The 27,831-nt window shown below is 45.2% G+C and overlaps 1 protein-coding gene across 1 annotated transcript; it reads left to right on the top strand.

Annotated features, from left to right (window-relative positions):
• The first annotated feature begins 5,196 nt into the window (after positions 1-5,196).
• Positions 5,197-7,404, top strand: LOC125522904 (protein NRT1/ PTR FAMILY 5.1-like). The gene is made up of 3 exons (XM_048687951.1): positions 5,197-5,350; positions 5,445-5,662; positions 5,760-7,404. Exons 1-3 carry the CDS (start codon positions 5,257-5,259, stop codon positions 7,251-7,253), a joined length of 1,806 nt encoding a protein of 601 aa, XP_048543908.1. The 5' UTR covers positions 5,197-5,256; the 3' UTR covers positions 7,254-7,404.
• Positions 7,405-27,831: the final 20,427 nt, after the last annotated feature.

Genomic DNA, 27,831 nt, shown 5'->3' on the forward strand with positions numbered 1-27,831 from the left:
GTATACAAGTACTATGTACTTCAATAAATACTAATGAAAGTACAAAATTGATATGCAAAAAAATTGGCTCACCTTCTGTGTGTTGCCAATGAATAATTTCTCATCCATCATGTGATGAGTTCTCAATTTTTCTTTTCTTATCATGCTCATTGTTGCTACCAAAATATAATAGTACATAAAATTTGGCACATTTACTGAAACAAAAATTCTATCTGTTTTAGCTTGCAGACTTAGCATGTATTTTGGCATACCTTCGGATCTCATTCTTTCTGTCTCGGCACTTGGTATTTCTTCCATGCGGGGTGTTTGTGTTAATGCCTGAGTGGGAATTGCTGCAACAGCAGTGATACACTTTAGGAGAAATCTGGGATAAAGGAAGGTGCAGGCTCAAAATTTCATTCGCTAGTTAGTTTTGAAAATAGTCCCTGACTGTAGTTTTTCTAGAATCCTGTTTTGTGGCATTTATTACTAATATAAGCAATCAGATTTGCGGGTTCCTACTCTATATTGGAGCTTGAATATGTAGCACCTCTTTTGGCACATTCTGTAAACAAACATAAAAAACATGACTTATGTTTACCGCATAACAATTAATCCCATAGGGAAGGTCCATGTCATATTTTTTGCTTCAGATTATTATTGCCGTAAGGCATTGATCGTGTTCATCTTTAACCTATTTACATGTCTCTCAGAGCTACCCTTTAAAATATGATTAATTACTTGTAAGATGTGTATTCCTCAGGTGATTTACTATTTTAGTGATTATTTGTGTGCTTGTCCATTAAATGATTATCCAGTCTGCTATTGATAGCCCGTTGTTTACAAAGACAGTTTATGGGCTCCAGATTTATTTAAGTTTATCTTGTGCTTTTAGGAATTGGTGGTGGCAGTCGTCTCAAAAAGACAGTGAGTGCAAGGCGCTGGTTTCGTATGATGTTTTGTTATGCAACACCATTTTGCCTTTCATTCATCGTCCAACAGATCAAAAGTAGTCTCGGAAGTAATGAAGGCTGTGCTTGATGCCTGTAAATTATCTGATTGACAAATTCTGAACCATGTGGTCCTGTGGAGACATTTTTGCAAGTTCCCTTGATATACTATTAAACCTGGTAGGTATAATTGTATAAGTATACCTATAAGCGTCATCTGATATAGTGGATGCTCTCAGTCAATGACTATACTTATTGTTCCCTTTGTTATATGCTCTTCCCTTTCTTTGCAACCAGTGGCATTGTTTTAGTTCTGGATCTTTCTTAAAAGAGCAAGTTGTATATGTCTCTTAGTAGAGAAAAGGCAAAACCGTTACCTTTATACCGAAATACTTGTCGTTGAGGAAAACCAGTACAAGTTCCCCAGCAACAAGTACTCCCTCCGTCCTAAATTTAGTACAAACTTGAGTCACTTATTTTAAGACGGAGGAAGTATTGTGGTACAGAGCGAGTATTACACTGAATTTATCAAGCAAGCATGCAGTTCTTCTATGACTACAAATGTTTTGTAATAATATATAGGAAGGAATCTACGCATTACCACTACATTAGTCCATGACTATGATGCATGGGAAAGAAACTATGGTGGTACTGTTTATGCCATTTATTACATGTAATTATCAGCAAATTAGAAAACATTGGCAATCTCAAAAAACAAAACATTGGAATTCCTGTACGTTCAAGTTTTGCAAAAATGCCTCTGTAATCTTAAGTTGGCTAGAGTGGTGGGGACTGGTGAGGTAATCTTACAACTCATGCACTGTTTCTACGTTAGCTAGTGGAGAAGTAATACGTTAGCTAGCTAGTGGGGAAGTAATCTTACGTCTCGTGTAAGTGATTACCGGAGGCTGGTTGGTTTGCGGTAGCGCACCATCTGGCTACGGTGAGGAATAACAATTCATCACCCTGGGTGACGAATATCACCCTGGGTCGCGCTATTCATCACCCTGGATGACGAATAGTTATTCTTCACTCTCCCTCTATTTTACCATCAATGCACCGTAATTTTACGTTCCGTAAGTTTTGTCTTATTTCCGACGCAAAAAGGGATCGTAAGAAAATATATAATCGCCGTAAAAAATATTTTATGTTATGTAAAATTACAAACATAAAAACATAGTCTAAAATACACATAAACTGTAAATTTTCTTATCTTATGACCTATATTTTTATTTTCTTATACCAAATTTTACGTAGTGAATCAATAGGAATGTAACTATTTAAATTCGAAATGTAATTTAATTATGAAATGATCGTAAGATTACCTCGGATGAAGAATAACTTATTCTGCAGCCTGGGTGATGAATAGTAACACTATATATATATATATATATATATATATATATATATATATATATATATATATATATATATATATATATCTCATAGTGCACTGCACGCATGAACTTTGTAAATGTACAAGTTATAAGATGAGGCACATAATGCATATCCGCATAATAATTGGATTCCATCATGAGTTAACGACACATGGCAACAAGATCTGCTTCATGTGGATGACTCTACTCAACTCTCCAACCATAAGAAACAACGTGCTCCCCTCAACAAGTCATAATTCATTACCCACTTTTGATCCTCTCAAACTAAAACTGACCTACTTTCTTTTGTCTGAGAATAAAAATGACCTACTTTGGTTACATAAAGATTTGACCAGAATCAGCACTCACGCAACATGATATGATACTTTGTACATTCTCCTGTTTCCACAACAAATGGTATTTTAATGAAAAGAAGACATTTAAGCCCTGTTCGGTAATGATCCGCTTCCAGAATCTGCGGAGCGGGTAAATGGCAACTCCACCATTTTGACGTATAGTTCCGCCAACTCCGCTCCGGGAGTTGTGGAGTGGAGCGATGCCGAACAGCCCCTTAGAAGCTCACACGAACAATGCTGAATGAAACCAACGATCTAGCCTAATGAATAGCATTTGCACATGGCGCACTTGTCCGAATATGGCGATGCTCGTCTAACTAGGTAGTTTCAGAACAACATACTAGACTTCCTCTCGTCTTCCTCCCCTAACCCTAGAAGGGTAGGACAAACTCTTTCCTCCAGGCTCCACTGGTGAGTCCATGGATTCACCTTCCCTTTGCCTGCCACTCTAGTGGCCGGTGGCAGGGAGGGGAATTCTGGTGTCTCCGCTCAGATTATCGTTTTAGGTTAGGTTTTTTTAGTCCTCGGAGGTGCAGCACTCGGGTGGATGGCCGCCTTCTTATTCGAGTTAGTATTTCATGCTCCGGTCCTCCTCAAATTTGTCCATTTGGACGTAGTCAACGGAGCTCGGACGTATATTCCCGTCGTCTCTTTGGGACGATGAGGGTAGGATCACTTACCATGTGGCAAGATTTGGTCCGCTTCAGATATACAAGGATTCAACGGTGATGACAACGGCTGCAGGGCGCTGGTCCTTAGGCGCACGTGTACGAAGACTCTTGATTGTCATACAAGGTCAAGCCGGCTCGGGGAGCGACGACAGTGGCGCGTTGGCAACTCGTTTTGGCGGCTGTAGTGGTCGTCCGATGGTTTCGGAATCTCGATATAATTTTTATTATATTTGAAATACTTTGTACTTCCGATGAACTTTTATAATAGATCTGATCCTTTTAGCCAAAAAAAAACATGCTATACATACTATAAGATGTATGTTACAACTTGCAAGTATCCAGGGGTTTACTCAAGCTCGGCACGGTAATTTTCATATTTGATACAACGGGTAACATGATGAAAAATATGTGTGATCTTATGCTGTTACATTAAGACATCCGGTAATTTTCTCTTTGGTACCAGCCTCGAAGTAACACTTGTCGCCACAAGACTTGGCTACACCTATCCTGGTTGGTTTTTTTTCACCACTTTGATCATCTACAAAATAATGTCACCCGCTTTGTGTGAAAAGGACTTGGATAAGAATCAGCACTCACGCATGACATTATTGGCAATGAACCTACCTGGGTCCTGAACTCGAGATGGCTCTGGTAACATGTTAAATTACACACAATAGCCAATTCATACAAGGTCCAAACTCATGAAGAAAGGTCGTCAACATATTTCAACCCTTCATGTTTAGGCTTTAGCAAATCCTTAGACACGGGATTGATATAACTATTTTTTATGAATAGTGTGTTGGCTAGAGTCTTTAATCAAGACATATTGACACTAATGCCATATTGAATTTGCATGTACAAAACATTTCACCTAAATCCAAATTAGTGGAAGAAAGGTTATAGCACACTTCTAATTCAGCGGGCTGGCTGGACATCACGTCTTTGATGGAGCCTATCCTAGTGATTAGACGACTGGTAAAACCCAGCTCCAGTAGTTGTGCTTGAGGACTACGGCGTAGCACCGGTGGTGAAGGAACTCGGTCCTCCACCGCCAGGGTGTGTTGCTCCGTTGAAACCCATGACGTGGAACCAACAGGGGCCGAACGCAAACAGCGGAGCAACACTTCATGTTTAGCCTAAAACGACTTTGGTTTCTCTAAATGAAATCGGAGGGGGAACCCTCTTTTGTTAAAAAAAACAGCTGATGCGGATGCACGCTTGGTGAACGCATGATCGCGCCTCTTGTCCCACCAACGTTGCATACAGGCTGTAATATGGAGCCACGTCGAAACTCGAAATTGACAAAATGGACCATTTTTTGAAAATCCTTTGGTTTGAAGGATTTTTGTAGGAATTTCATAGGATAGGATTTTTATAGGAAAAATTTCTTCAGAGCCCTTTGGTTTTTAGGAATGGAATCCTATTCCTATGGAGGAATTCTTCCTATCCTCCACATTTTATAGGAAAATAAACGTTAGGGTAGACTCAATGAAAAAAATCCTATGAAGTGAATCAAAGGGCATCTTCTTTCCTATTTCTATTCATAGGATTTGAGATACATGTCATCTTATTTCCTATGACTTTTCTATTCCTATGATTTCCCTACCCTATGAACCAAAGGAGGCCAATCCTTTTGCTTAAGGTCAGTCTTTCCGGCGCTGAACTTGTCTATGCTACCGCCATATGTCTTGGCGTTGGAATTTTGTTAATGTTTTTTAAGTCAAAAGTAATTTGCACTGTCAAAGCAAGAGGATACGGCTAGACCCCGCCACCAAGGTTTGTGACTAGGTGCATTTCATCCGTAGCAACTAGTACCAAGTAGCGACCCGCCACTCTCTATCTGTACATAAACTAAATTATTTTGCTCCAGCCAAGCCGATTTCGACACACCACGAAAAACTTTACGTCGCTCGATCGACAACCAATGGAGTTCACCAAGGATGGCTCCGTCAACCTCCGCGGCCAACCGATCATCGCCTCCCGGACCGGCCGGTGGAAGGCGTGCTCCTTTTTACTAGGTACGAAGCTGCTACCCGTACATGCACGCCGGAGTCCGTCCGCCGGAGACCTTCCCTCGACCGATCTGACTTCCTGGTGAACGCACGCGCGCAGGGTACGAGGCGTTCGAGCGGATGGCGTTCTACGGGGTGGCGTCGAACCTGGTGGTGTACCTGACGACGCAGATGCGGCAGGAGACGGTGTCGTCGGTGCGCAGCGTCAACAACTGGACGGGGGCAGTGTGGATGACGCCCATCGCCGGAGCCTACGTCGCCGACGCCTTCCTCGGCCGCTTCTGGACTTTCACCGTAGCCTCGCTCATATACCTCGCGGTCAGTAACTCCAGCCACAAAATCATCTCATCTTCAGCCCAGTCCAATTCATAGATCAGGACATCATGTGTAGCACGTACGTATAATTTTGTTGCAGGGCATGGTTATGATAAGCCTGGCCGTCTCCCTGAAGCCACTGCACCCGCACTGCACGGCGGACGGTGACTGCGCCCCGGCGACCCGGCAGCAGGTGGCCTTCTTCTACGCGGCGCTTTACACAGTGGCCATCGGCGCGGGCGGGACCAAGCCCAACGTCTCGACGTTCGGCGCGGACCAGTTCGATGATTTCGACGCGCGGGAGCGTGAGATCAAGGCTTCCTTCTTCAACTGGTGGACGTTCAGCACCTTCACCGGCGGCCTCGTCGCCATGCTCGTCCTCGTTTACGTGCAGGAGGAGGTCGGCTGGGCCGTCGGGTACGCGATCCCAACGGTCGGCCTTGCCCTGTCTCTTGTGCTGTTCTATGTGGGCATGCCGTTCTACCGGCACAAGCCTGTCAGACGGAGCACGGCGGCAGGCCCGGCAAGACTGATCGGCAAGGTGCTCCGGGCAGCCTATGCGAACCGAGGTTGTCAGCTCACCGGGGCGCTGAACGAGCATGACACGCCTGCTGCCGGGAGAGGGAACGGGAAGCGGCTTCTACTCCACACGCGGGAAAATTTCAGGTTCTTGGACAAGGCGGCCATGGTGTCAGACAGTGAGACGGCGAGGCATGCGCCATGCACCGTGACCGAGGTCGAGGAGGTGAAGCTCATAGCCGGAATGATGGTGGTATGGCTGGTTACTCTGGTGCCCTGCACCATCCCGGCGCAGGTGAACACCCTCTTCGTGAAGCAAGGGACCACCCTGGACCGCTCCCTCGGGGCGGTCCGCATCCCGGCCGCGTCCCTCGGCAGCTTCATCACCATCTCCATGCTGATCTCGATCCCGATCTACGACCGCGTGCTGGTGCCGCTCCTCCGGCGGCGCACCGGCGACCCGCGCGGCATCACCCTCCTTCAGCGCCTCGGCGTCGGCTGCATGCTGCAGGCTCTAGTCGTGGCCTGCGCCTGCCTTGTCGAGGTCAGGCGCATGCGCGTGATCCGGGAGCGCTCCATCCACGGCCCCCACGACACGGTGCCGATGAGCGTCTTCTGGATGCTGCCGCAGTACGTGCTCCTGGGCGTCGGCGACGTGTTCAACACCATCGGCGTCCTCGAGTTCTTCTACGACCAGTCGCCGGAGGGGATGCAGAGCCTCGGAACCACCTTCTACACCAGCGGACTCGGCGTCGGGAACTTCCTCAACAGCTTGCTCGTGACGCTCGTGGACCGGACCACCAGGGCGAGCGTGGGCAAGAGCTGGATCGGCGACAACCTCAACGACTCACACCTCGACTACTACTACGTGTTCCTGCTGGTGCTCTCCGTGGCCAACATGGCGCTCTTCGTGTGGGTGGCGATGCGGTACAAATACAAGAAAGAGTTCTTGGAGGACAGCGGCACGATGCGGGCGCCCGAAGCCGAGATCGAGATGGTGGCCGGCGGCAAGGTAACGGCGGACTCTTCACTGGTGGTGGAGCGTGATAAGGTGGAGGGCGTACATGTTGCGTGAACAAATGTATCTTGGGTGCGTTTGTAGCATCGGGCTGTGCTCCCACTTTTTGTAGGTGGTTGTTTGGGGATTTCAGTGACTGTTGGTCTAGTATTGTTGCTAGGGCAAACAGTTTAGTTCTTAACTAGTGGTTGGAGGCCGTCATCGTGGACCGTTTGAGAGGAAGCCGTACGCACCTTATCTTTGTCTCAAAATTAAAAAAAAAACTCGCGTCATGTGAACATCACATCCATCTCAAAAAGAAAAAGAGAAGACCTAAAAAACTTTTCTTAAAAAAAATTCTCACTGCCATTTAAAAAACCTTTCTCACCGTGACCAACCAACATACGCCATCTGATATAGTTGCTTGGCCACCATTCTACCGCACCTTAAAAAAATTTTGAGGTAATACCACACCTTAATGGGTTTAATGGTTCTCCTAATAAAGTTTCATAGGCTCTCCGATAAAGTTTCATGGGCTTTAACGGGTATTAACTATTAAGGCGGTTTACGAATGGCTGAAAAAAGATTTTTTTTTTCAGGGCCCAATAATAAGTGGATTTGGAAAGCCAGTGTTCCCTTGAAGATTAAAATCTTCTTGTGACAATTATTTCAAAATGCAATCCTTACCCGAGATAACTTGCGCAAACGAAACTGGTTTAGTAATCCTATTTGTTCTTTCTGTAAGGAAGTTGGAACTGCTGAGCATCTTTATTTCACGTGTTCCTTTGCTCCGTCGATCTGGGGCGTTAAATACAAATCCCATGTCATACATATATAAAAATAGAAACAACTTCTAAATATGGACTGAATGGTAGTATAATTTTGTAGCACACAAAGCACGTTTTGCTGGTTAAAATTGAATCTCAAAATACATCAACACTAGTAAATAAGAGCATCTCCAATAGATGATATAGATGTAAAAATAAGTAAATAACATATTTTTACATCACCAAGGCACAAAAATGATGCTCCAACATATGATGTAGATGTAAACTTTTTTACTTGAGTTTTATTCGTGATGTAGGCCTCTCAACAAAACACGTGCAACCCCAACTGCCGCGTGGAACATTCCCGCCGCGCACCCGCTCCTCTAATCGACCACCACCGCCGCCGATTTTGGCCGACAAGGCTGCGTCCACCACTCGTCCATCCTCCCCTGGGCCAGTCACAACCCTTCCGTCTCACTCCCGTCACCTCGGACGACCGCCAGAGGTCTTGCCGCCGCGCTGAATTTGATCCGCCTGATTAGAGTTTGGACCGATTCGGCTGTTCGCCGGAGCGTCGAAGCCCGTAATGGCTACCGGAGCTCGTGGCTGTCGGAGCTATCGCGGGCAGGTGCGCAACCGCCGTGACCGAGCCGAGCGGCCGCTGCTTCAGTCGGTGTTGCCGGCACCGCCTCGCCGAAATTACGGTCAGCCCCCTACCGGCACGCATCAACGAGGCGGAGGAGAGGTCTCTGTGACCGGCGCGGTTACCATCTTTGAATATTTGATGATGGTTTGTTTGAGATGATTTTGATATTATTTAGTATTTATTTGAGATGATTTAGGATTTATTTTGAGATGATTTAGGATTTATTTGAGATGATTTTGATGCTATTTGGTTCAAATATGCATGAAATTGTGGAGCGGTTGTTGTACAGTGCCCTGTTTTATATCACCTATTGGGGCACTAGTGCTCTATTTTACATCATCTATTGGAGTCGGAGGTTTTTGTGATGTAAAAATTAATTTTTTGGTGATGTAAATTTTACTTGAAGCACAATTTGATGATGTATTTTATATTATCTATTGCAAATGCTCTAAAGACAAAGATAATAAACATTTTTCTCAAAACTGTCTGAATGCACTCTGTACTAAAAAGATATACCACACCAGTTGGCCCTTAAAGCCATTCAATAATAATCATTAATCGATGTGACTCAGCATTGGATTACACTACTTGTCCAGGTCACATTTTAACTGTGATCAGAATCCTGAACTTCCCACCAGAGTTCGTCGATTCAAATGGAGACCAGAACAAAGTTCAGTAAACTGTTTGTTTCAGTTTTTAACATCGACATACATACATATATATATATAGTTTGCAATGGATGGGTGTGAATCACGTTCTCAGTTTCAGATGCTACCTGTTAATATATATATATGTATGTATGTATATATATATATATATATATAGTACTCCCTCATAGAGAAATATAAGAGCGTTTAGAACACTACCTGTTAATTTCGAGCATTCGAGAGTACGCTAATCAACAGCCGGATCAATTATACAGCATGTTGGAAGTATTAGCATTTTTCAACTAATCTAATCTACGAGTAAATAGTAAACATGATAAATATGGTATGCATCTCATACTGATACCTCAGCATATGAGCACATACAGTGTTATAATAAGTCCGAGGCTACCGTCGATCATCCGAGGACCAAGCAACCACACGAGCACGACACCGAGATTTGTTAACGAGGTTCACCGATATGGCTACATCCCCGGGGCTTGGTTACGGGCGCTCCTGTAACACCCTCGATGCGGCTATATCTCCCACGTGTCGAAGCACGACTTAGAGGCATAACCGCATTGAAAGCAATGTCGCAAGTGAGGTAATCTTCACACAACCCATGTAATACATAAGGGAAAGAGATACATAGTTGGCTTACAATCGCCACTTCACACAATTACATGAATAAAGCATTACAACATCCAAATACAATCAAGGTCCGACTACGGAACCAAAATAAAAGAAGAACCCCAAATGCGACAAGGTCCCCGATCGACCCCAACTGGGCTCCACTACTGATCAACTAGAACGAGACAACACAAAGGACAAGATCTTCATCGAGCTCCTCCTGAGCTTGGTTGTGTCATCGGCACGGACTCATCGGCACCTGCAAGCTGGTTTTGGAAGTATCTGTGAGTCACGGGGACTCAGCAATCTCGCACCCTCGCGATCAAGACTATTTAAGCTTATGGGTAAGGTAAAGGTATGAGGTGGAGCTGCAGCAAGCGACTAGCATATATGGTGGCTAACATACGCAAATGAGAGCGAGAAGAGAAGGCAAAGCACGTTCAAGAAAGTATGATCAAGAAGTGATCCTAAAACAACCTAAGTCAAGCATAACTCCAACACCGTGTTCACTTCCCGGACTCCGCCGGAAAGAGACCATCATGGTTACACACGCGGTTGATGCATTTTAAATGAGTTAAGGTTCAACTTATCTACAACCGGACATTAACAAATTCCCATCTGCCCATAACCGCGGGCACGGCTTTCGAAAGTTCAAATCCCTGCAGGGGTGTCCCAACTTAGCCCATGACAAGCTCTCACGGTCAACGAAGGAATATACCTTCTCCCGAGACATTCCGATCAGACTCGGTATCCCGGTTCTACAAGACATCCTCGACAATGGTAAAACAAGTCCAGCAAAGCCGCCCGATGTGCCGACATCCTGATGGGAGCTGCACATATCTCGTTCTCAGGGCAACACCGGATAGGTCAAGCTACGAGTAAAACCAGCCCTCAAGTTTCCCCGAGGTGGCCCCGCAGGCTGCCCATTTTGGACCAACACTTAGACAAGCACTGGCCCGGGGGGGTTAAAATAAAGATGACCCTTGGGCTGGCCTAACCCAAGGGAAAAAGAGGCTAGGTGGCGAATGGTAAAACCAAGGTTGGGCCTTTCTAGAGGAGTTTTATTCAAAGCGAACTGTCAAGGGGTTCCCATTATAACCCAACCGCGTAAGGAACGCAAAATCCGGGAACATAACACCGATATGATGGAAACTAGGGCGGCAAGAGTGGAACAAAACACCAGGCATAAGGCCGAGCCTTCCACTCTTTACCAAGTATATAGATGCATTAATTAAATAAGATATATCGTGATATCCCAACAAAATATCCATGTTCCAACATGGAACAAGCTCCAATCTTCACCTGCAACTAACAACGCTATAAGAGGGGCTGAGCAAAGCGGTAACATAGCCAAACAACGGTTTGCTAGGACAAGGTGGGTTAGAGGCTTGGTTCAACAATATAGGAGGCATGATAAGCAAGTGGTAGGTATCGTGGCATAGGCATAGCAAAAGAGCGAGCAACTAGCAAGCAAAGATAGAAGTGATTTTGAGGGTATGGTCAGCTTGCCTGAGATCCCGCAAGGAAGAAGAACGAGTCCATGAAGAAGACAAACGGGCGTAGTCGAACGAATCCTCACAACACGACGTTATCGGAACCAATCCGAAGAAGCAACACCGGAAAGGAGCAAACAACATAGTAAAACAAACATCACATAAACATGGCAAGATGCACAATCAAGTATGATGCATGTCCGGATTAATGAGGCATGGCATGGCAAAGTGCACAAACAACACTACAAGTTAAGTGGAGCTGAATATGCAACGAGTTGCATATTGACGGACACCACAATAATTATTTAGTTCTCTCTCGTTTAGGTACCCAACAATATTAAATGTTGTTAAACATGGAAAGAGGTGAAACATGAGTAAAATACACAGTCTAAGCAATTTAAATGGGGCCGGATATAACCAACAACAAATCCGGTAAATCCCCATATGCATTAACAATTTAATGCAACAACAATTTTAAACATCTTAAAGTTGTTAACATGATGCGGATGACATGAACAAGTTTATGCAATTTTTATTAAAACTTGACAAGAGCATTATGAAGCATTAGTCCTCGTGGTGGAAAGGAAAGGGGGCCACGGCGATGAATCCAAAAATGGTGCCACGGCACCATATCGGTTCCGGTAGCTCATGGAGATACCGGTGAAAAGGATAGGGCGTGAGCGAGTCATGCAAGAATGGTGGGGGTGCTCCCGGATTCCAGGTTCCCACATGTCGACGGCAAGGCAATGAGGAACTCGCAAAGAACAACTAGGACACAGTGCAACCATGATCATCTCCTACAACACATGCATTCGTTCACGGGCGTCGTCTCGGTGGTTATACCTTCGAAGCGAGCAAACGGGACGATTCTCGTTCGGTGCAAAGTAGAGGAAGTAGACGTTCTCGGGACGTTCGTAGCCGAAGTAGTCGTACACGGCGACGGTAGTTGTACACGGGTCTTCGGCCATGGAAGTAGTCGTACAACATTTTCGTAGATGTTCGGGGTCACGACATGGAACTTGACGTCCACGGGGTCTTCGAGGGTCGACGGTAGTGGTACTCGAGTCATCGGCGACGGTAGTTGTACACTTTCGAAAAGGGACTTGACGCATCAAATGTCTTCAGTGCCATGGTACTTGTCGGTCCGAGTCTTGGCATATCCGGGTTCTCTCAGCATAGTAGCACAGTGCATTGGCCTGGAACGGCACCGATCTAGTCAACGCAGCGGGTCTTGGTGATGACCGACGGGTCTCGTTTGTGGCCATGGTACAGTGGCTTCGTGAAAACAACATCACCAGATGGATGCAAGGACATGGCAGTGACGGGTTAGAGCGCTTGACAGGATCCGAAGCCAACAGGTGCTCGAGGACAGGGGCGCTTGGGGCAGCGGCGAGAGCTTGCAGGATGCAGGTGGAGAGGTTGATGGCGATGGGCGGTGAGGTGTTGAAGGTGCTGCAACAGCGCAGGTCAGGCGGCACGCGAGAAGAGCAGCGGCAGCAGGGCGCAGTTGCGCTTGGGGCGCCGGCAGCGGCCTTAGTAAGGAGAAGCGGGGCGCGATGGAGAATGGAGGAACGCCGGGATGACGACAGCGCCATGGAGACGAAGCAGAAGGAAAGAAGAGGGGCGCGTCGGGGATGGCCGAGGACGGCTTGCGGTGGCCATGGCGAGGTCGAGATGGTGGCGGGGCTTAGGCGCCTGCGCGGGGTAGACTTGGAGGCGGGGCAGCAGCGTGATCCTGGTGGAGCTCGCGGCAGGAGGCGCTCGGGCTTCAGGCCATGGTGATGGGGAGGCGATGCAGAAGAGGGTCGGAGGTGCCGGAAGCGGACGATGGAGGGCGAGGGGCGTGCGGCTCCGCAGGCACCAGGCGGAGGAGGAGAAGGGCGCCATGGATCGGGCGAGCGCTCAGGCTCCTGGACCTGCGTGCGCCCGAGCGAGAGGAGAGAGAGCGTGGGCGTGGAGATCGGAAAGGGAAGTGGCGGCGCTGGAGCAAGATGAGATCGAGGGAGAGATGCGCTCGCGCGAGGGAGAGGGGAACGAGCTCCTGGCGGCGCTAGAGGTCGAGCGGGGGAGCGAGAGGGGTTTTTTGATCGGGCTAGGGTTAGGATAGGAGTGGCCTGCTGGGCCTTGCTGGACAGTTGGGCTCCTTTCACCCTCTCTCTCTCTCCCTTAACTCCTTTTATTTCCCAAAACAGAAAATATAAAAGAAGAAATGGAGAAGAAAGAAAGAGTTAGGGATTGAATTTGGACACATGGATAATCTTCCCGGTCTCACAAAAATGTGCTCATTCCGCGAAAAATAGAAAAAGCCAGATCGAACAAAAGATTTCGAACTCATTTGAATTTAATTAAAATAGGCTTGAACTGGGACGAGGTTTTTGGAGTGACCAAAAATGATGAAATTGTAGGTGGAGCTTCGGAAAATGACGAAAGGATATAAGGCAAGGTTAGATAGTCAACACTTGAAGAAGAAAAGGCCAAAGGAATTAATATGCAAGTGTGTTTGCGTTAACTCCAAATGAATGGAATATTTTTATTTAGCTCCCTAATATTGGGAGGATATGTTATAAAGAGAATCACCATGTGAATTCCCTCGATTTAAATGGACCGAAGATCCAGGCAATTTATTTAGTTGAGTTGCAAAAGATTTATGAGATGAAGGCATGATGACATGATGCAATGCACATGATGCAAAGAACCAAACAAATCACACGACAAAACCCAGAAACATGGAAGGCATCTGAAGCTCCGGTCTTGGGGCATTACAGCTCCTCCCCATAACACCGTCACAATACCGCACACTGGCCACCCGGGCGCCGGCACACGCCGCCGGCTCCTCCTTGCGCGCCTGTGCTATTATGTTGGCGTAGGTTACATCGTGTGTCTACCCTTGCTATATAAAAGAGGCCTAGGATACAAGTGTCCTACTTGGACACGACTCCATATCCTATCTAAACACAATACAACTACAAGTCCAACTGTAACCTACCTTGTACATTATATTCGACACAACTCTAACAAACTCCACCTTGGCGAATATTCTCCACCACCTTGAATTCATCAATGCGTCAAACTTTCATGTACATTGGACTTGAGCTTACACTACAAGAAATATGTCAACTTATGACCACCACTATTGGTCACTGAATGGTCACAAATTTCCATTTATGACCTTTTTGTGACCAAAAACATAAGGTCAAAAGCTGGGCGTCGTAAACTGACTATAGCGACCTTTAACAAAAGGTCGTTGATCCTATGACCTTCTGTTTTGGTCACTAGCAACCTCCCCAGGCCACGTAGGCATCCAGCGTGGCAAGCTAATGTGGCACAAGATTTAGCCCGGTCCAATTCGGTTTTCTACATGGGCCGAGCCCATTAATTCAGCCTTTTAGGAATTTTTTTTCCTTGTTAATTCTGGTCGGCTTCATGGGCCAAGCCCAACCTTGTAGCCTTTTTATTTTCTAGGCCTTCGGCCTGTTTGCTTCCATTTCTTATTTGGGCCTTTTTACAATCCATTTTGGACCAGGTGTGTTTTCTTTTGTTTTCTTCTGCTCATCCAATTAGGTCCCACTTGTCAGTTTTCTTTTGTTTCTTTCCACTAGTGAAATGGGACCAGGTATGTTGTTTAGGTGCCACATGTCAGAAATTTCAAAATTGCTCAGATTATATTCATAACCGGGTCCCACTGGTCAAGTTTCCATTTCACATCTTTTCAACATACATAATCATTATTTCAAATTGGACAGAACAGATATAATTCATTAACACTACATTAGACTTCTACAATATTACAATTTACACTTGGCTTCACACTTCAGAACCAAAAACTCTTTGCTAAGTACTGCTTCACACTTGGCTTCACAGCTTCACACTTGGCTTCACGGCTTCACACTCCAAAAAATAGGCCTGGAGCTCCTGTAAAAGAATAAACATAAAGGCCACCAAAATTAGAGTGTACTGCTGCTGAGGCCAGAACCAAACAACTTCAATATTACAATAAAAAGAAGTCTCGGGTTTATCAAGCACAGCAAAACAGCACCGTGGCCATCAGTCAGATCTGAATATAGAACAAAAGAGGTCTCAGGTTTAGACTGAGAAGGAAGAGCTAGTTATGCACGATGTCTCAGGTTTAAACAAAAGATCAAAAGACCACAATTTTAACAAGAGATATATAGTCAGTCCAATTGAATAAAACCTAGACAGTAGCATTATGAGTATTTAAGTGGAGATGTAGCAGGCATTCAAATGAATTTATTATGGAGACGATGAATAAAATTAGGCAATAAAAAACTTAAGCATCACAAGAATGAGCAGTACAAGAATGTGTTAGCAGCACATACATGTCTGCATGATCCAACAAGAATGATTATATTCAATTTTCTTAGCAGCACAAGAATGAGCAGTAGCAGCACAAAAAGCACCACCACCAGCACAAGTGCACACCTATTCAAGCAAGCATCTAGCAGTAGAAGCATTCAAACAGCAGCAGCACTGTCACATGTCATATCTTATAAACTTAGGCATGTGTTCTCAGGTTATCCTTAACATCACGCACTATATTGGGTAATTAGCAGCAAACAATACATATCAGTACAAGGCTAGGCAAGATAATAAAGACTTGGGAAAATATAGCAGAGTTTAAAAAATGATACATGCCCTTGAGGAGAGGGCAATGGCAAGCGCGACCACGAACATATCCATTCATGTAACGAATATAGCAATTATTTTAAAAAAGTGTTCATGTAAACAGGTGAACACTACAGTAATCTTATGAATGCAACGAATATAGCAATGCCATCATGGGGCATAGGTGATTCCATGCAACTAGTTTCATAGAACAATAGAGAATATTTTCATCATATAACAAAAAATATTTCATCCTCCAATTGCTCCCCAGATAATGAAACATGGAGAAGTGTTAAAAGGTAGGCTGAAATGATTCTAGGGCACTGCATTCATCTCCATGGCAGCAAAAGATGCCAAGGAGCCAAATTTCAGTGCCATTCTATAGTCAAATATTCTAACACAACAAAAAGTAAAAATCAGTACAAAAGCACAAACCACTGGAATAAATTTGTAGAAATGAAAATTAGAGACAAACTATCTATAGATGCCCTAAATGGCAAGCAAAATCCATCTTACTGTAATAGTTTTGAACTCCAGACTACCCAACAAAGATGCAATTGCCTCAGACAATGCATTCGCCTCTAAGGCACGGCAAAAGCAAGGCAATGAGGTAAACTTCAGTCCCAATTCTATGAACTAAAAGTTTCAGTGCTACAAACTTCAGCGGGTATCACTACACACGTGAAGCAAATATGTACACAGTTCAGCTTATCTCACAAATAAGTACAACAAGCAATTAACAGCCACAAAACAGATATTAACCACCTCATTCTACAAAAGCTAATCACAAATCTCAGGAATTAACACGGTCCCGAGCGTATGTTATAGTACTACCCTTCGGATCCAGCAGACAAAAGAACTAGCAGATCAGCCACAACGATAAATCAATCAAAGTGACAAAAAGATCCATACCCTTGGAGCTGCGCAGCGTCTTGAGGACGGTCTTGTAGCCGGGCATGTACTTGTCGCTCTTCATCACCAGCTGCATCTTGTTCTTGATGTTCTCCCCGCTCTTCTTCTGCAGAGGCTTCCAATATATGTTAGGTACATAACAGAATGTATAAGCATGAAGTAAGATAGGCCATGCATCAAACACAGAAATACTTTTCAGCCGTTCACTGTCATGTACTACTACCTAACTGGCTAACTCAGTAGCATAACGAGTAGCATCAGCAGCAGCAGTGCAAGAGTAGCAGCAGCAGTGAGTAGCTGCGGCATCTGGCGAGCAGCAACAGTATGTAGCAGCAGGCAGTAGAAAATAGCAGAAGCAGCGGCAACAGTACGCGAGCGAGGGGGCACGCCGGCACGAGCGGGGCGCGGTCGGCGAGCAGGCGGCAGCAGGAGGCACGGCATACACAGGCTCAAGGTCACGGCTGCAGGCGGCAGGGGCATGCGGGCGCGCGTGGACGCGAAGCTTCGGCCATGGCGGCCTCGGCGGGTGCAGGAAACATACGACGACGGATCGAGGGGGCCAAACAGGGGGATCGGCTGAGGGGCTCACCGCGGTGCAAATGACGAGCTCGGGGAGGCCGGAGACGTCGGAGCAGCAAGGGCGACGCGGATCGACGGGGGGAGGCGCGCGGCGGCCGACGGGGAAGAAGCTCAGATCCGGCGCAGCGTGGGCTTCTCGCCGAGCTGGTGTGTGAGCTTGGCGCAAATGAGCTTGGCGATCTCCAGCGCCTCGTCCTCGGATCCGACCTTGGTGACGAGGTTGCAGATGACGGTGAGGACGCACTCGAGATATGCGGCTACACACAGCAACATGGGATAAGCAAGGAGCGATTCAGCAAGGAGTGGACGGAGAAGAGAGAGGGGAGGGGAGGCCTAACCTTTGTCGGGGGCGCTGGGGGAGAGGAGGAGGAGGTCGGCGGAGGCGAGCATGAGGGAGGCCATGTCAAGCCAGCGGCCGGCGAGGACGTGCTGCTGTGCCTCGGCGCAGAGGCGAGCCACCTTCGGGTCGGCGACCTCGGCGCCCGCGTCGGCCCAGGCGAGTTGCGCGGTGGAGCGCACCACCGCCAGCATTGGCTCCTCCTCCATGGTGTTGACGATCGTCGCCATGGGCGGCTTGTGTTCGTTATGCGGCGAAAGAACGGGGTGGGTGGGCGGGCGGAGGAAGAGCGTCGTGGGGTCTGCGTCCTATGGGAGGTGAGGACGAGCGGGTGGTGGCGCGCGGGCGCGGGCGGCGGGATCTAGATCGGGGGCGGGAGGTAGGTGGCGGCTGCGAGGAGTGGATCTGGATCGGGGGAGAGATAGGAGAGGAGTGGAGTTAGGGTTTGGCTTGGCCTGCTGAGAGCGAGTGGGAGACGTTGGATCCGCCTCGTTTGGACGGTTCAGATCAGATAGAGTGGGGTGATCCATGAGAAGTGTTCTGATTGGTCTGAGAATCTGTGATCTAAAATAATTTGTGAAGCAGCTATCAAAAATATTTTGCAAAAGGGCATCACATAAATTTTCACTCAAGTTAGACCACATTTTATGGATGAGCACCAATTTGTATGCATTTCTGATCTTTCTAACTATTTTAAATCATTTTTCTAGTGTCAAAAATGAGTTTTTTTGTGAAGGACCTACCAAATAATTGTTGCAAAATTTGACCAAATCAATTTTCTCAAAAACTAGGACATATTTAATGTACAATTGACAAGATGATTGGGTGTAAAATGTTTTTATCCATCTCTCATGAAAAGACAAATTTCCGCCGATTCAGCTGGAAGCGGGTCAAATTTGAACTGTAGCTACCTTGTAGTTTGCTCTTTATTTTTTTCAAAAATTATTTCTAGGTACATAAGTATCTATTTAATCATATAAACACCAAAAAAGTTCCAAGATTCAACCACTAGCTAGGAACGGTCATTCCCGCCGTTTTGACCGCATTTTGAAACGGGCATAAAAAATTCAAAAAAAATCAAAAATTGGGAAACCTTCGCATTGTGTCATTCTAGGTGGCCAAGTTCCTAGGAAAAATAACAAACTTGTAATACGGCAATTATTTTAAAAAAGTGTTCTCAGAAACGAGCTATCACGTGTGGAGATCCATGGCTTTCAAGCTAAATGATCAATCTTATGGCCACATCCATGGCATAGTTTGTTCAAATGATCTCATATTGTGCACAAGGGTGCATATTGGAATGGCAAACAATGTTGCCTAAGGAAGTTTTCATTTTCTTTGGACGAAAAAACCATTTTCCATTTTTGAGTGCCCAAAAGGAGGTTTTTTTTGTGAAGGACCTACCAAATAATTGTTGCAAAATTTGACCAAATCAATTTTCTCAAAAACTAGGACATATTTAATGTACAATTGACAAGATGATTGGGTGTAAAATGTTTTTATCCACCTCTCATGAAAAAGACAAATTTCCGCCGATTCAGCTGGAAGCGGGTCAAATTTGAACTGTAGCTACCTTGTAGTTTGCTCTTTATTTTTTTCAAAAATCATTTCTAGGTACATAAGTATCTATTTAATCATAGAAACACCAAAAAAGTTCCAAGATTCAACCACTAGCTAGGAACGGTCATTCCCGCCGTTTTGACCGCATTTTGAAACGGGCATAAAAAATTCAAAAAAAAAATCAAAAATTGGGAAACCTTCGCATTGTGTCATTCTAGGTGGCCAAGTTCCTAGGAAAAATAACAAACTTGTAATACGGCAATTATTTTAAAAAAGTGTTCTCAGAAACGAGCTATCACGTGTGGAGATCCATGGCTTTCAAGCTAAATGATCAATCTTATGGCCACATCCATGGCATAGTTTGTTCAAATAATCTCATATTGTGCACAAGGGTGCATATTGGAATGGCAAACAATGTTGCCTAAGGAAGTTTTCATTTTCTTTGGACGAAAAAACCATTTTCCATTTTTGAGTGCCCAAAAGGAGGTTTTTTTTGTGAAGGACCTACCAAATAATTGTTGCAAAATTTGACCAAATCAATTTTCTCAAAAACTAGGACATATTTAATTTACAATTGACAAGATGATTGGGTGTAAAATGGTTTTATCCACCTCTCATGAAAAAGACAAATTTCCGCCGATTCAGCTGGAAGCGGGTCAAATTTGAACTGTAGCTACCTTGTAGTTTGCTCTTTATTTTTTTCAAAAATCATTTCTAGGTACATAAGTATCTATTTAATCATAGAAACACCAAAAAAGTTCCAAGATTCAACCACTAGCTAGGAACGGTCATTCCCGCCGTTTTGACCGCATTTTGAAACGGGCATAAAAAATTTTAAAAAATCAAAAAATTGGAAAACCTTCGCATTGTGTCATTATATGTGACCAAGTTCCCAGGAAAAATAACAAACTTGTAATATGGCAATTATTTTAAAAAAGTGTTCTCAGAAATGAGCTATCATCTGTGAAGATTCATGGCTTTCAAGCCAAATGATCAATCTTATAGCCACATTCGTGGCATAGTTTGTTCAAATGATCTCATATTGTGCACAAGGGTGCATATTGGAATGGCAAACAATGTTGCCTAAGGAAGTTTTCATTTTCTTTGGACGAAAAAACCATTTTTCATTTTTCGAGTGCCCAAAAGGAGGTTTTTCTGTGAAGGAACTACCAAATAATTGTTGCAAAATTGGACCAAATCAATTTTCTAAAATACTAGGACATATTTAATTCACAATTGACAAAATGGTTGGGTGTAAAATTTTTTGATCCACCTCTCGTGAAAAAGACAAATTTCCGTCGATTCAGCTGGAAGCGGGTCAAATTTGAACTGCAGCTGCCTCATAGTTTGCTATTTATTTTTTCCAAAAATCATTTCTAGTTACATAAGGACCTATTTAATCATAAATACATGGTTTGGTGGCGATACATCGAGGTTTGGGCGGCGGCCGAGGGCCCCAACTCTAGAGCGCGTAAACTCGCATGCCCGTCGCGTGGTCACCGCGCGACCGTGACGTTGCCATGTGTTCTGCGCGGCCTAGGCATGTCTAGTGGGTTGGGCACTCCCCAGGTTGGTGCTAGGAAGAAAATTACAACATAATATTCTCACGAGGAGACCGATCGATGCTCAAACATGAATTAGCAGCCAAGTGTTTGATTAGCGGTACGGGAAATGCACATGGCCAATGGGCGTGAGTTTTGGCTGAGGATGATCATCTACTAAGGAGAATGTATTCGCACATTTTTAGCTCAAAAGGAGGATCCTAGGTGGTACTTGCTTTGCAAAGTACCACACTGGACAAAAATACGAATGTTGAAGCTGGGCTCAAAATAATGAATGGATTGAGCTGAAATTTTGTGGAGGATGGTTATTTGGGCATAGGAAAGCATTGTAGAAAATTGATACCATTTGGACATGCCAAAGTAGTACTTCCTTCACAATGCTCTTCTATGGACAGAAACTTGGGAAAACTAGTGAGAGAGATTGGATGAATGAAATGAGCTCAAAATTCGTGTAGGTAAGTTACTTAGGTATGGTCATGCGCTGGTCAATTTTCAGATCATTTGGATAAGCCTAGCTAGTACTTACTTCACAAAGCTTCTCTCGAGGTAGAAACTTTGGAAATTTCCCGAGAAAGATTTACTAGGAAAATTGAGCTGAATATTATCATGTGGCAACGATTTGGGTATGGAAGAGTGCCCGAAAAGTTTGAGGGTAATAGGAGGGGTCTATATAACACTTGCTTTGCAACGTGCCAATTTGGCCATAAAATATAAATTGAACCTGGGCTCACATAGATGATTTGACTGAGCTGCAATTTGGAGGAGGGTGATAATTTGGGCATATGAAGAAACTGTATAAATTTCATGTCATTTAGAGATATAAAAAAGGTACTTCCTTCACAATGCTTCTAGGTGGACAAAAATTTGAAAATTTGCCGAGGAAGATTTGCTAGACAAATGGAGCTGAATTTTGTCATGCGGTAATGATTTGGATAGGAAAGAGTGCCCAAAAATTCCTAGGGCAATCAAGAATATATAAATAGCACTTCCTTCATAAAGTGTTGTTGTGAACATAATAGGAAAATGAATATTGTTGAATTAGTTTTGAACTAGGCAAGGAAGGATTTTTACATATTTGATGAAGACATGACCCAAATAATTTATGAATTTTTTTGGGGAATTTTGGGAATGATAGAAATATAGGTTGCTTCACAACCTAGGGCAAAAACTGCCACATGGACATGACACATAGGCAAAACTGATGAGATGGCACCTAGTCATCACAACCCACCACAATCTACAAGGCTATGACCATCTATATTGGTCATTAACAACTAGAAATAAGGCAGCGGACTAGCACTGTTTGCTTTGTGACCATTTCGTGTAAGGAAATTACGACCTTTCTGACCAAAATGGTCGCAATGGTTTAGGGTTTGAAGCCCCCTGAACAGCTTTTGACCAATTGGTCTAAAATGGTCATAAATTTATGACCAATTCTTCGAGGGTCACTGACAGAAGGTCATAAGTTGACATATTTCTTGTAGTGTTATCCCATGAGCACCGCTGCCACTCCAAAGACTCCATATGACTCTACCTGCAACTTGTAGTCCCTCCTTTCTTGATCACAGTCAACACTCGAGCAAAATTAAGTTCCTTGTTACTCTAGTTTGTGCTCCCAACTTCCAGAGTATCGTCCAACATCATCACACACTGATCACTGACATGCGTGAAAGTGCACAACTCATATATTGGGTGTCACACATAAGAGTTACCTGAACTCAACATCACCGCTCATTTCTTGACTGCCTGTCTGAAACTTGAAAAAATTTCACCATTGCTTGTAGTCATCCCGAGTCAAATTCGCAGTTGTTTCACCACATGTATGACCACCAGAGCCCTGGCCCGTCTCCATGTCCCGTGTGTACCGCACGCCTCACCACTATTACCGCGTCGAGCCTCTGCTGTCCCGGTCGAGTCTCAAGGGTAACGAAACCACACCACTCAACCCCCACTGCAGTGTACCACCGATCATCACCGACCGATGACGAATTTCACGCTTCCATCAGACCATTGGGCTCCAGTCCGAACTGCATGTCACTCGCTTTTCCCCCTTGCTGAATAGGCTTCGATTATCTGGATCCTTACACCGTAGCCCCTCAATCCAGCTCCACCTTCAACATGACTCCATGGTAGATGATCAGTCCACCTCTGCACCTCATCGACTTCAAGCTCCGTGTATACACCACTTTGAATCAATCCCGCGCCATAGTCTTGTCGAAGCCGCACAAGCCTCGGGCATGTGCCACGTGTTTCCACGCCCAGAAGTCGGTCACCATCGGCATCACGCACTTATGTCGTCGTCACCGATTCCACCACCGTCTTCTGTAGCAACCGACATCCCCGTCGATCCATCAGACTATTTAGTCTGACTCAGTCGAACTTATCCGACTGCATGACATGCTCCACACTCCACGAGCCCTATAGCACGTCACTGTCTTGATTCTCGTTCAACGTCCATACCGAACGAATGCCACCACTGCCATCTACCATCTTAATACATGATCAACGTACAAAGCAAATAATTCCAAAAGAAATAGCCCCTCAGCATTAGACTTTCCAAGCCTATTCTTTTCTTCCTTTTGCACACATACTTAATCAATCCAATTTGGTAGCCATCAAGTCAATGCTCTGGTGACAAGACAAACACCGAAGCAACACCCTTGACTGTAGCGGAACGGCGTCTTTTTTTTCAGCAAAACAAATCTCGTATCTAGCTCCTGTACAACAGGCACGTCTCAGCGGTCCCTTGTGACACGTGCACAACTGCCCGCTAGGCCTCTTTGACTAGCTTCAGGCTCCACCGCGTAAGCTCAGTCCGATCGCCGTACGACTCCTGCTGCTATGATTCCGCGTGCAGCCGCTACAATCCGATCTTGCCGACCAGCCGATTCTGGGCGCTTCCAATCTGACGACGCTTGCACCTAATCACGCCTCAACGCCAAGTCGACGGACACCGCCGACCAGTACGCATCTGTACCTGCGACCGATGCCATCGCCGTTGCTTCCGATCACTTCATGAAGATTTCAACTCGACCACATCTGTTTTTGATCATAACTCGCAGACGAACTTCGTCCCGTATTAGGATCGCTTCCGACAGTTCTGTGTCGATGTCCTTTCTCCTCTAGATCAATAATCCAGCAACCTTCGAACAACCTAGCTCATAATACCACTTGTTATAATAAGTCCGAGGCTACCGTCGATCATCCGAGGACCAAGCAACCACACAAGCACGACACAGAGATTTGTTAACGAGGTTCACCGATATGGCTACATCCCCGGGGCTTGGTTACGGGCGCTCCTTCCCGTGACACCGTCACAATACCGCACCCTGGCCACCCGGGCGCCGGCACACGCCGGCGGCTCCCCCTTGCGCGCCTGTGCTATTATGTTGGCATAGGTTACATTGTGTGTCTACCCTCGCTATATAAGAGAGGCCTAGGATACAAGTGTCCTACTTGGACACGACTCCATATCCTATCTAAACACAATACAACTACAAGTCCAAATGTAACCTACCTTATACATTATATTCGACACAACTCTAACATACAAAACACAAAACCGAAACATCTATATGAAGGAAATATGCCCTAGAGGCAATAATAATGTTATTATTTTATTTCCTTATATCATGATAAATGTTTATTATTCATTCTAGAATTGTATTATCCGGAAACATAATGATTGTGTGAACACATAGACAAACTAAACGTCACTAGTATGCCTCTACTTGACTAGCTCATTAATCAAAGATAGTTATGTTTCCTAACCATAGACATGTGTTGTTATTTGATTAATGGGATCACATTATTAGGAGAATGATGTGATTGACATGACCCATTCCATTAGCTTAGCACCCGATCGTTTAGTATGTTGCTATTGCTTTCTTCATGACTTATACATGTTCCTATGACTATGAGATTATGCAACTCCCGTTTGCCGGAGGAACACTTTGTGTGCTACCAAATGTCACAACGTAACTGGGTGATTATAAAGGAGCTCTACAGGTGTCTCCAAAGGTAAATGTTGGGTTGGCGTATTTCGAGATTAGGATTTGTCACTCCGATTGTCGGAGAGGTATCTCTGGGCCCTCTCGGTAATGCACATCACATAAGCCTTGCAAGCATTGCAACTAATGAGTTAGTTGCGAGACGATGTATTACGAAACGAGTAAAGAGACTTGCCGGTAACGAGATTGAACTAGGTATTGAGATACCGACGATCGAATCTCGGGAAAGTAACATACCGATGACAAAGGGAACAACATATGTTGTTATACGGTCTGACCGATAAAGATCTTCGTAGAATATGTAGGAGCCAATATGAGCATCCAGGTTCCGCTATTGGTTATTGACCGGAGACATGTCTCGGTCATGTCTACATTGTTCTCGAACCCGTAGGGTCCGCGCGCTTAAGGTTTCGATGACAGTTATATTACGAGTTTATGAGTTTTGATGTACCAAAGTTAGTTCGGAGTCCCGGATGTGATCACGGACATAACGAGGAGTCTCGAAATGGTCGAGACATAAAGATTGATATATTGGACGGCTATATTCGGACACGGAAGTGTTCCGGGTGATTTTGGAGAAAACCGGAGTACCGGAGGGTTACCGGAACCCCCTCGGGAGAAGTAATGGGCCATATGGGCCTTAGTGGAGAAAGAGAAGGGCAGCCAGGGTGGGCCGCGCGCCTCCTCCCCCCTGGTCCGAATTGGACTAGTAGAGGGGGGGCAGCGCCCCCCTTTCCTTCTCCCTCCCCACTTCCTTCCCCCTCCTAGTAGGAGTCCTACTCCTACTAGGAGGAGGACTCCTCCTTGGCGCGCCTATAGGGCCGGCCGGCCTCCTCCCCTTGCTCCTTTATATACGGGGGCAGGGGGCACCCCTAGACACACAAGTTGATCCACGTGATCATTTTCTTAGCCGTGTGTGGTGCCCCCTTCCACCATAATCCTCGATAATATTGTAGCGGTGCTTAGGCGAAGCCCTGCGATAGTAGAACATCAAGATTGTCACCACGCCGTCGTGCTGACGGAACTCTTCCCCGACACTTTGCTGGATCGGAGTCCGGGGATCGTCATCGAGCTGAACGTGTCCTAAAACTCAGAGGTGCCGTAGTTTCGGTGCTTGATCGGTCGGGCCGTGAAGACGTACAACTACATCAACCGCGTTGTCATAACGCTTCCGCTGTCGGTCTACAAGGGTACGTAGATCACACTCTCCCCTCTCGTTGCTATGCATCACCATGATCTTGCGTGTGCGTAGGAAATTTTTTGAAATTACTACGTTCCCCAACAGTGGCATCCGAGCCTAAGTTTTATGTGTTGATGTTATATGCACGAGTAGAACACAAGTGAGTTGTGGGCGATATAAGTCATACTGCTTACCAGCATGTCATACTTTGGTTCGGCGGTATTGTTGGACGAAACAGCCCGGACCGACATTACGCGTACGCTTACGCGAGACCGGTTCTCTCGACGTGCTTTGCACAAAGGTGGCTAGCGGGTGTCAGTTTCTCCAACTTTAGTTGAACCGAGTGTGGCTACGCCCGGTCCTTGCGAAGGTTAAAACAACACCAACTTGACAAACTATCGTTGTGGTTTTGATGCGTAGGTAAGATTGGTTCTTGCTTAAGCCCGTAGCAGCCACGTAAAACTTGCAACAACAAAGTAGAGGACGTCTAACTTGTTTTTGCAGGGCATGTTGTGATGTGATATGGTCAAGACATGATGCTAAATTTTATTGTATGAGATGATCATGTTTTGTAACCAAGTTATCGGCAACTGGCAGGAGCCATATGGTTGTCGCTTTATTGTATGCAATGCAATTGCGCTGTAATGCTTTACTTTATCACTAAGCGGTAGCGATAGTCGTGGAAGCATAAGATCGGCGAGACGACAACGATGCTACGATGGTGATCAAGGTGTCGCGCCGGTGACGATGGTGATCACGATGGTGCTTCGAAGATGAAGATCACAAGCACAAGATGATGATGGCCATATCATATCACTTATATTGATTGCATGTGATGTTTATCTTTTATGCATCTTATCTTGCTTTGATTGACGGTAGCATTTTAAGATGATCTCTCACTAATTATCAAGAAGTGTTCTCCCTGAGTATGCACCGTTGCGAAAGTTCTTCGTGCTGAGACACCACGTGATGATCGGGTGTGATAGGCTCTACGTTCAAATACAACGGGTGCAAAACAGTTGCACACGCGGAATACTCAGGTTATACTTGACGAGCCAAGCATATACAGATATGGCCTCGGAACACAGAGACCGAAAGGTCGAGCATGAATCATATAGTAGATATGATCAACATAGTGATGTTCACCAATGAAACTACTCCATCTCACGTGATGATCGGACATGGTTTAGTTGATTTGGATCACGTAATCACTTAGAGAATTAGAGGGATGTCTATCTAAGTGGGAGTTCTTTAGTAATATGATTAATTGAACCTAAATTTATCATGAACTTAGTACCTGATAGTATCTTGCTTGTTTATGTTTGATTGTAGATAGATGGCGCGTGCTGTTGTTCCGTTGAATTTTAATGCGTTCCTTGAGAAAGCAAAGTTGAAAGATGATGGTAGCAATTACACGGACTGGGTCCGTAACTTGAGAATTATCTTCATTGCTGCACAGAAGAATTACGTCCTGGAAGCACCGCTGGGTGCCAGGCCTGCTGCTGGAGCAACACCAGATGTTATGAACGTCTGGCAGAGCAAACCTGATGACTACTCGATAGTTCAGTGTGCCATGCTTTACGGCTTAGAATCGGGACTTCAACGACGTTTTGAACGTCATGGAGCATATGAGATGTTCCAGGAGTTGAAGTTAATATTTCAAGCAAATGCCCGTATTGAGAGATATGAAGTCTCCAATAAGTTCTATAGCTG

Source organism: Triticum urartu, chromosome 7 (genome assembly GCF_003073215.2).
Source record: "Triticum urartu cultivar G1812 chromosome 7, Tu2.1, whole genome shotgun sequence".
Taxonomy (NCBI): domain Eukaryota; kingdom Viridiplantae; phylum Streptophyta; class Magnoliopsida; order Poales; family Poaceae; genus Triticum; species Triticum urartu.

Bases quoted from the DNA above. Each gene is read 5' to 3' on its own strand.
- LOC125522904 (XM_048687951.1), top strand. From the start codon at position 5,257: ATGGAGTTCACCAAGGATGGCTCCGTCAACCTCCGCGGCCAACCGATC. The intron at 5,351-5,444 runs GTACGAAGCTGC...GCACGCGCGCAG, and splicing joins GGCGTGCTCCTTTTTACTAG to GGTACGAGGCGTTCGAGCGG. The intron at 5,663-5,759 runs GTCAGTAACTCC...ATTTTGTTGCAG, and splicing joins CCTCGCTCATATACCTCGCG to GGCATGGTTATGATAAGCCT.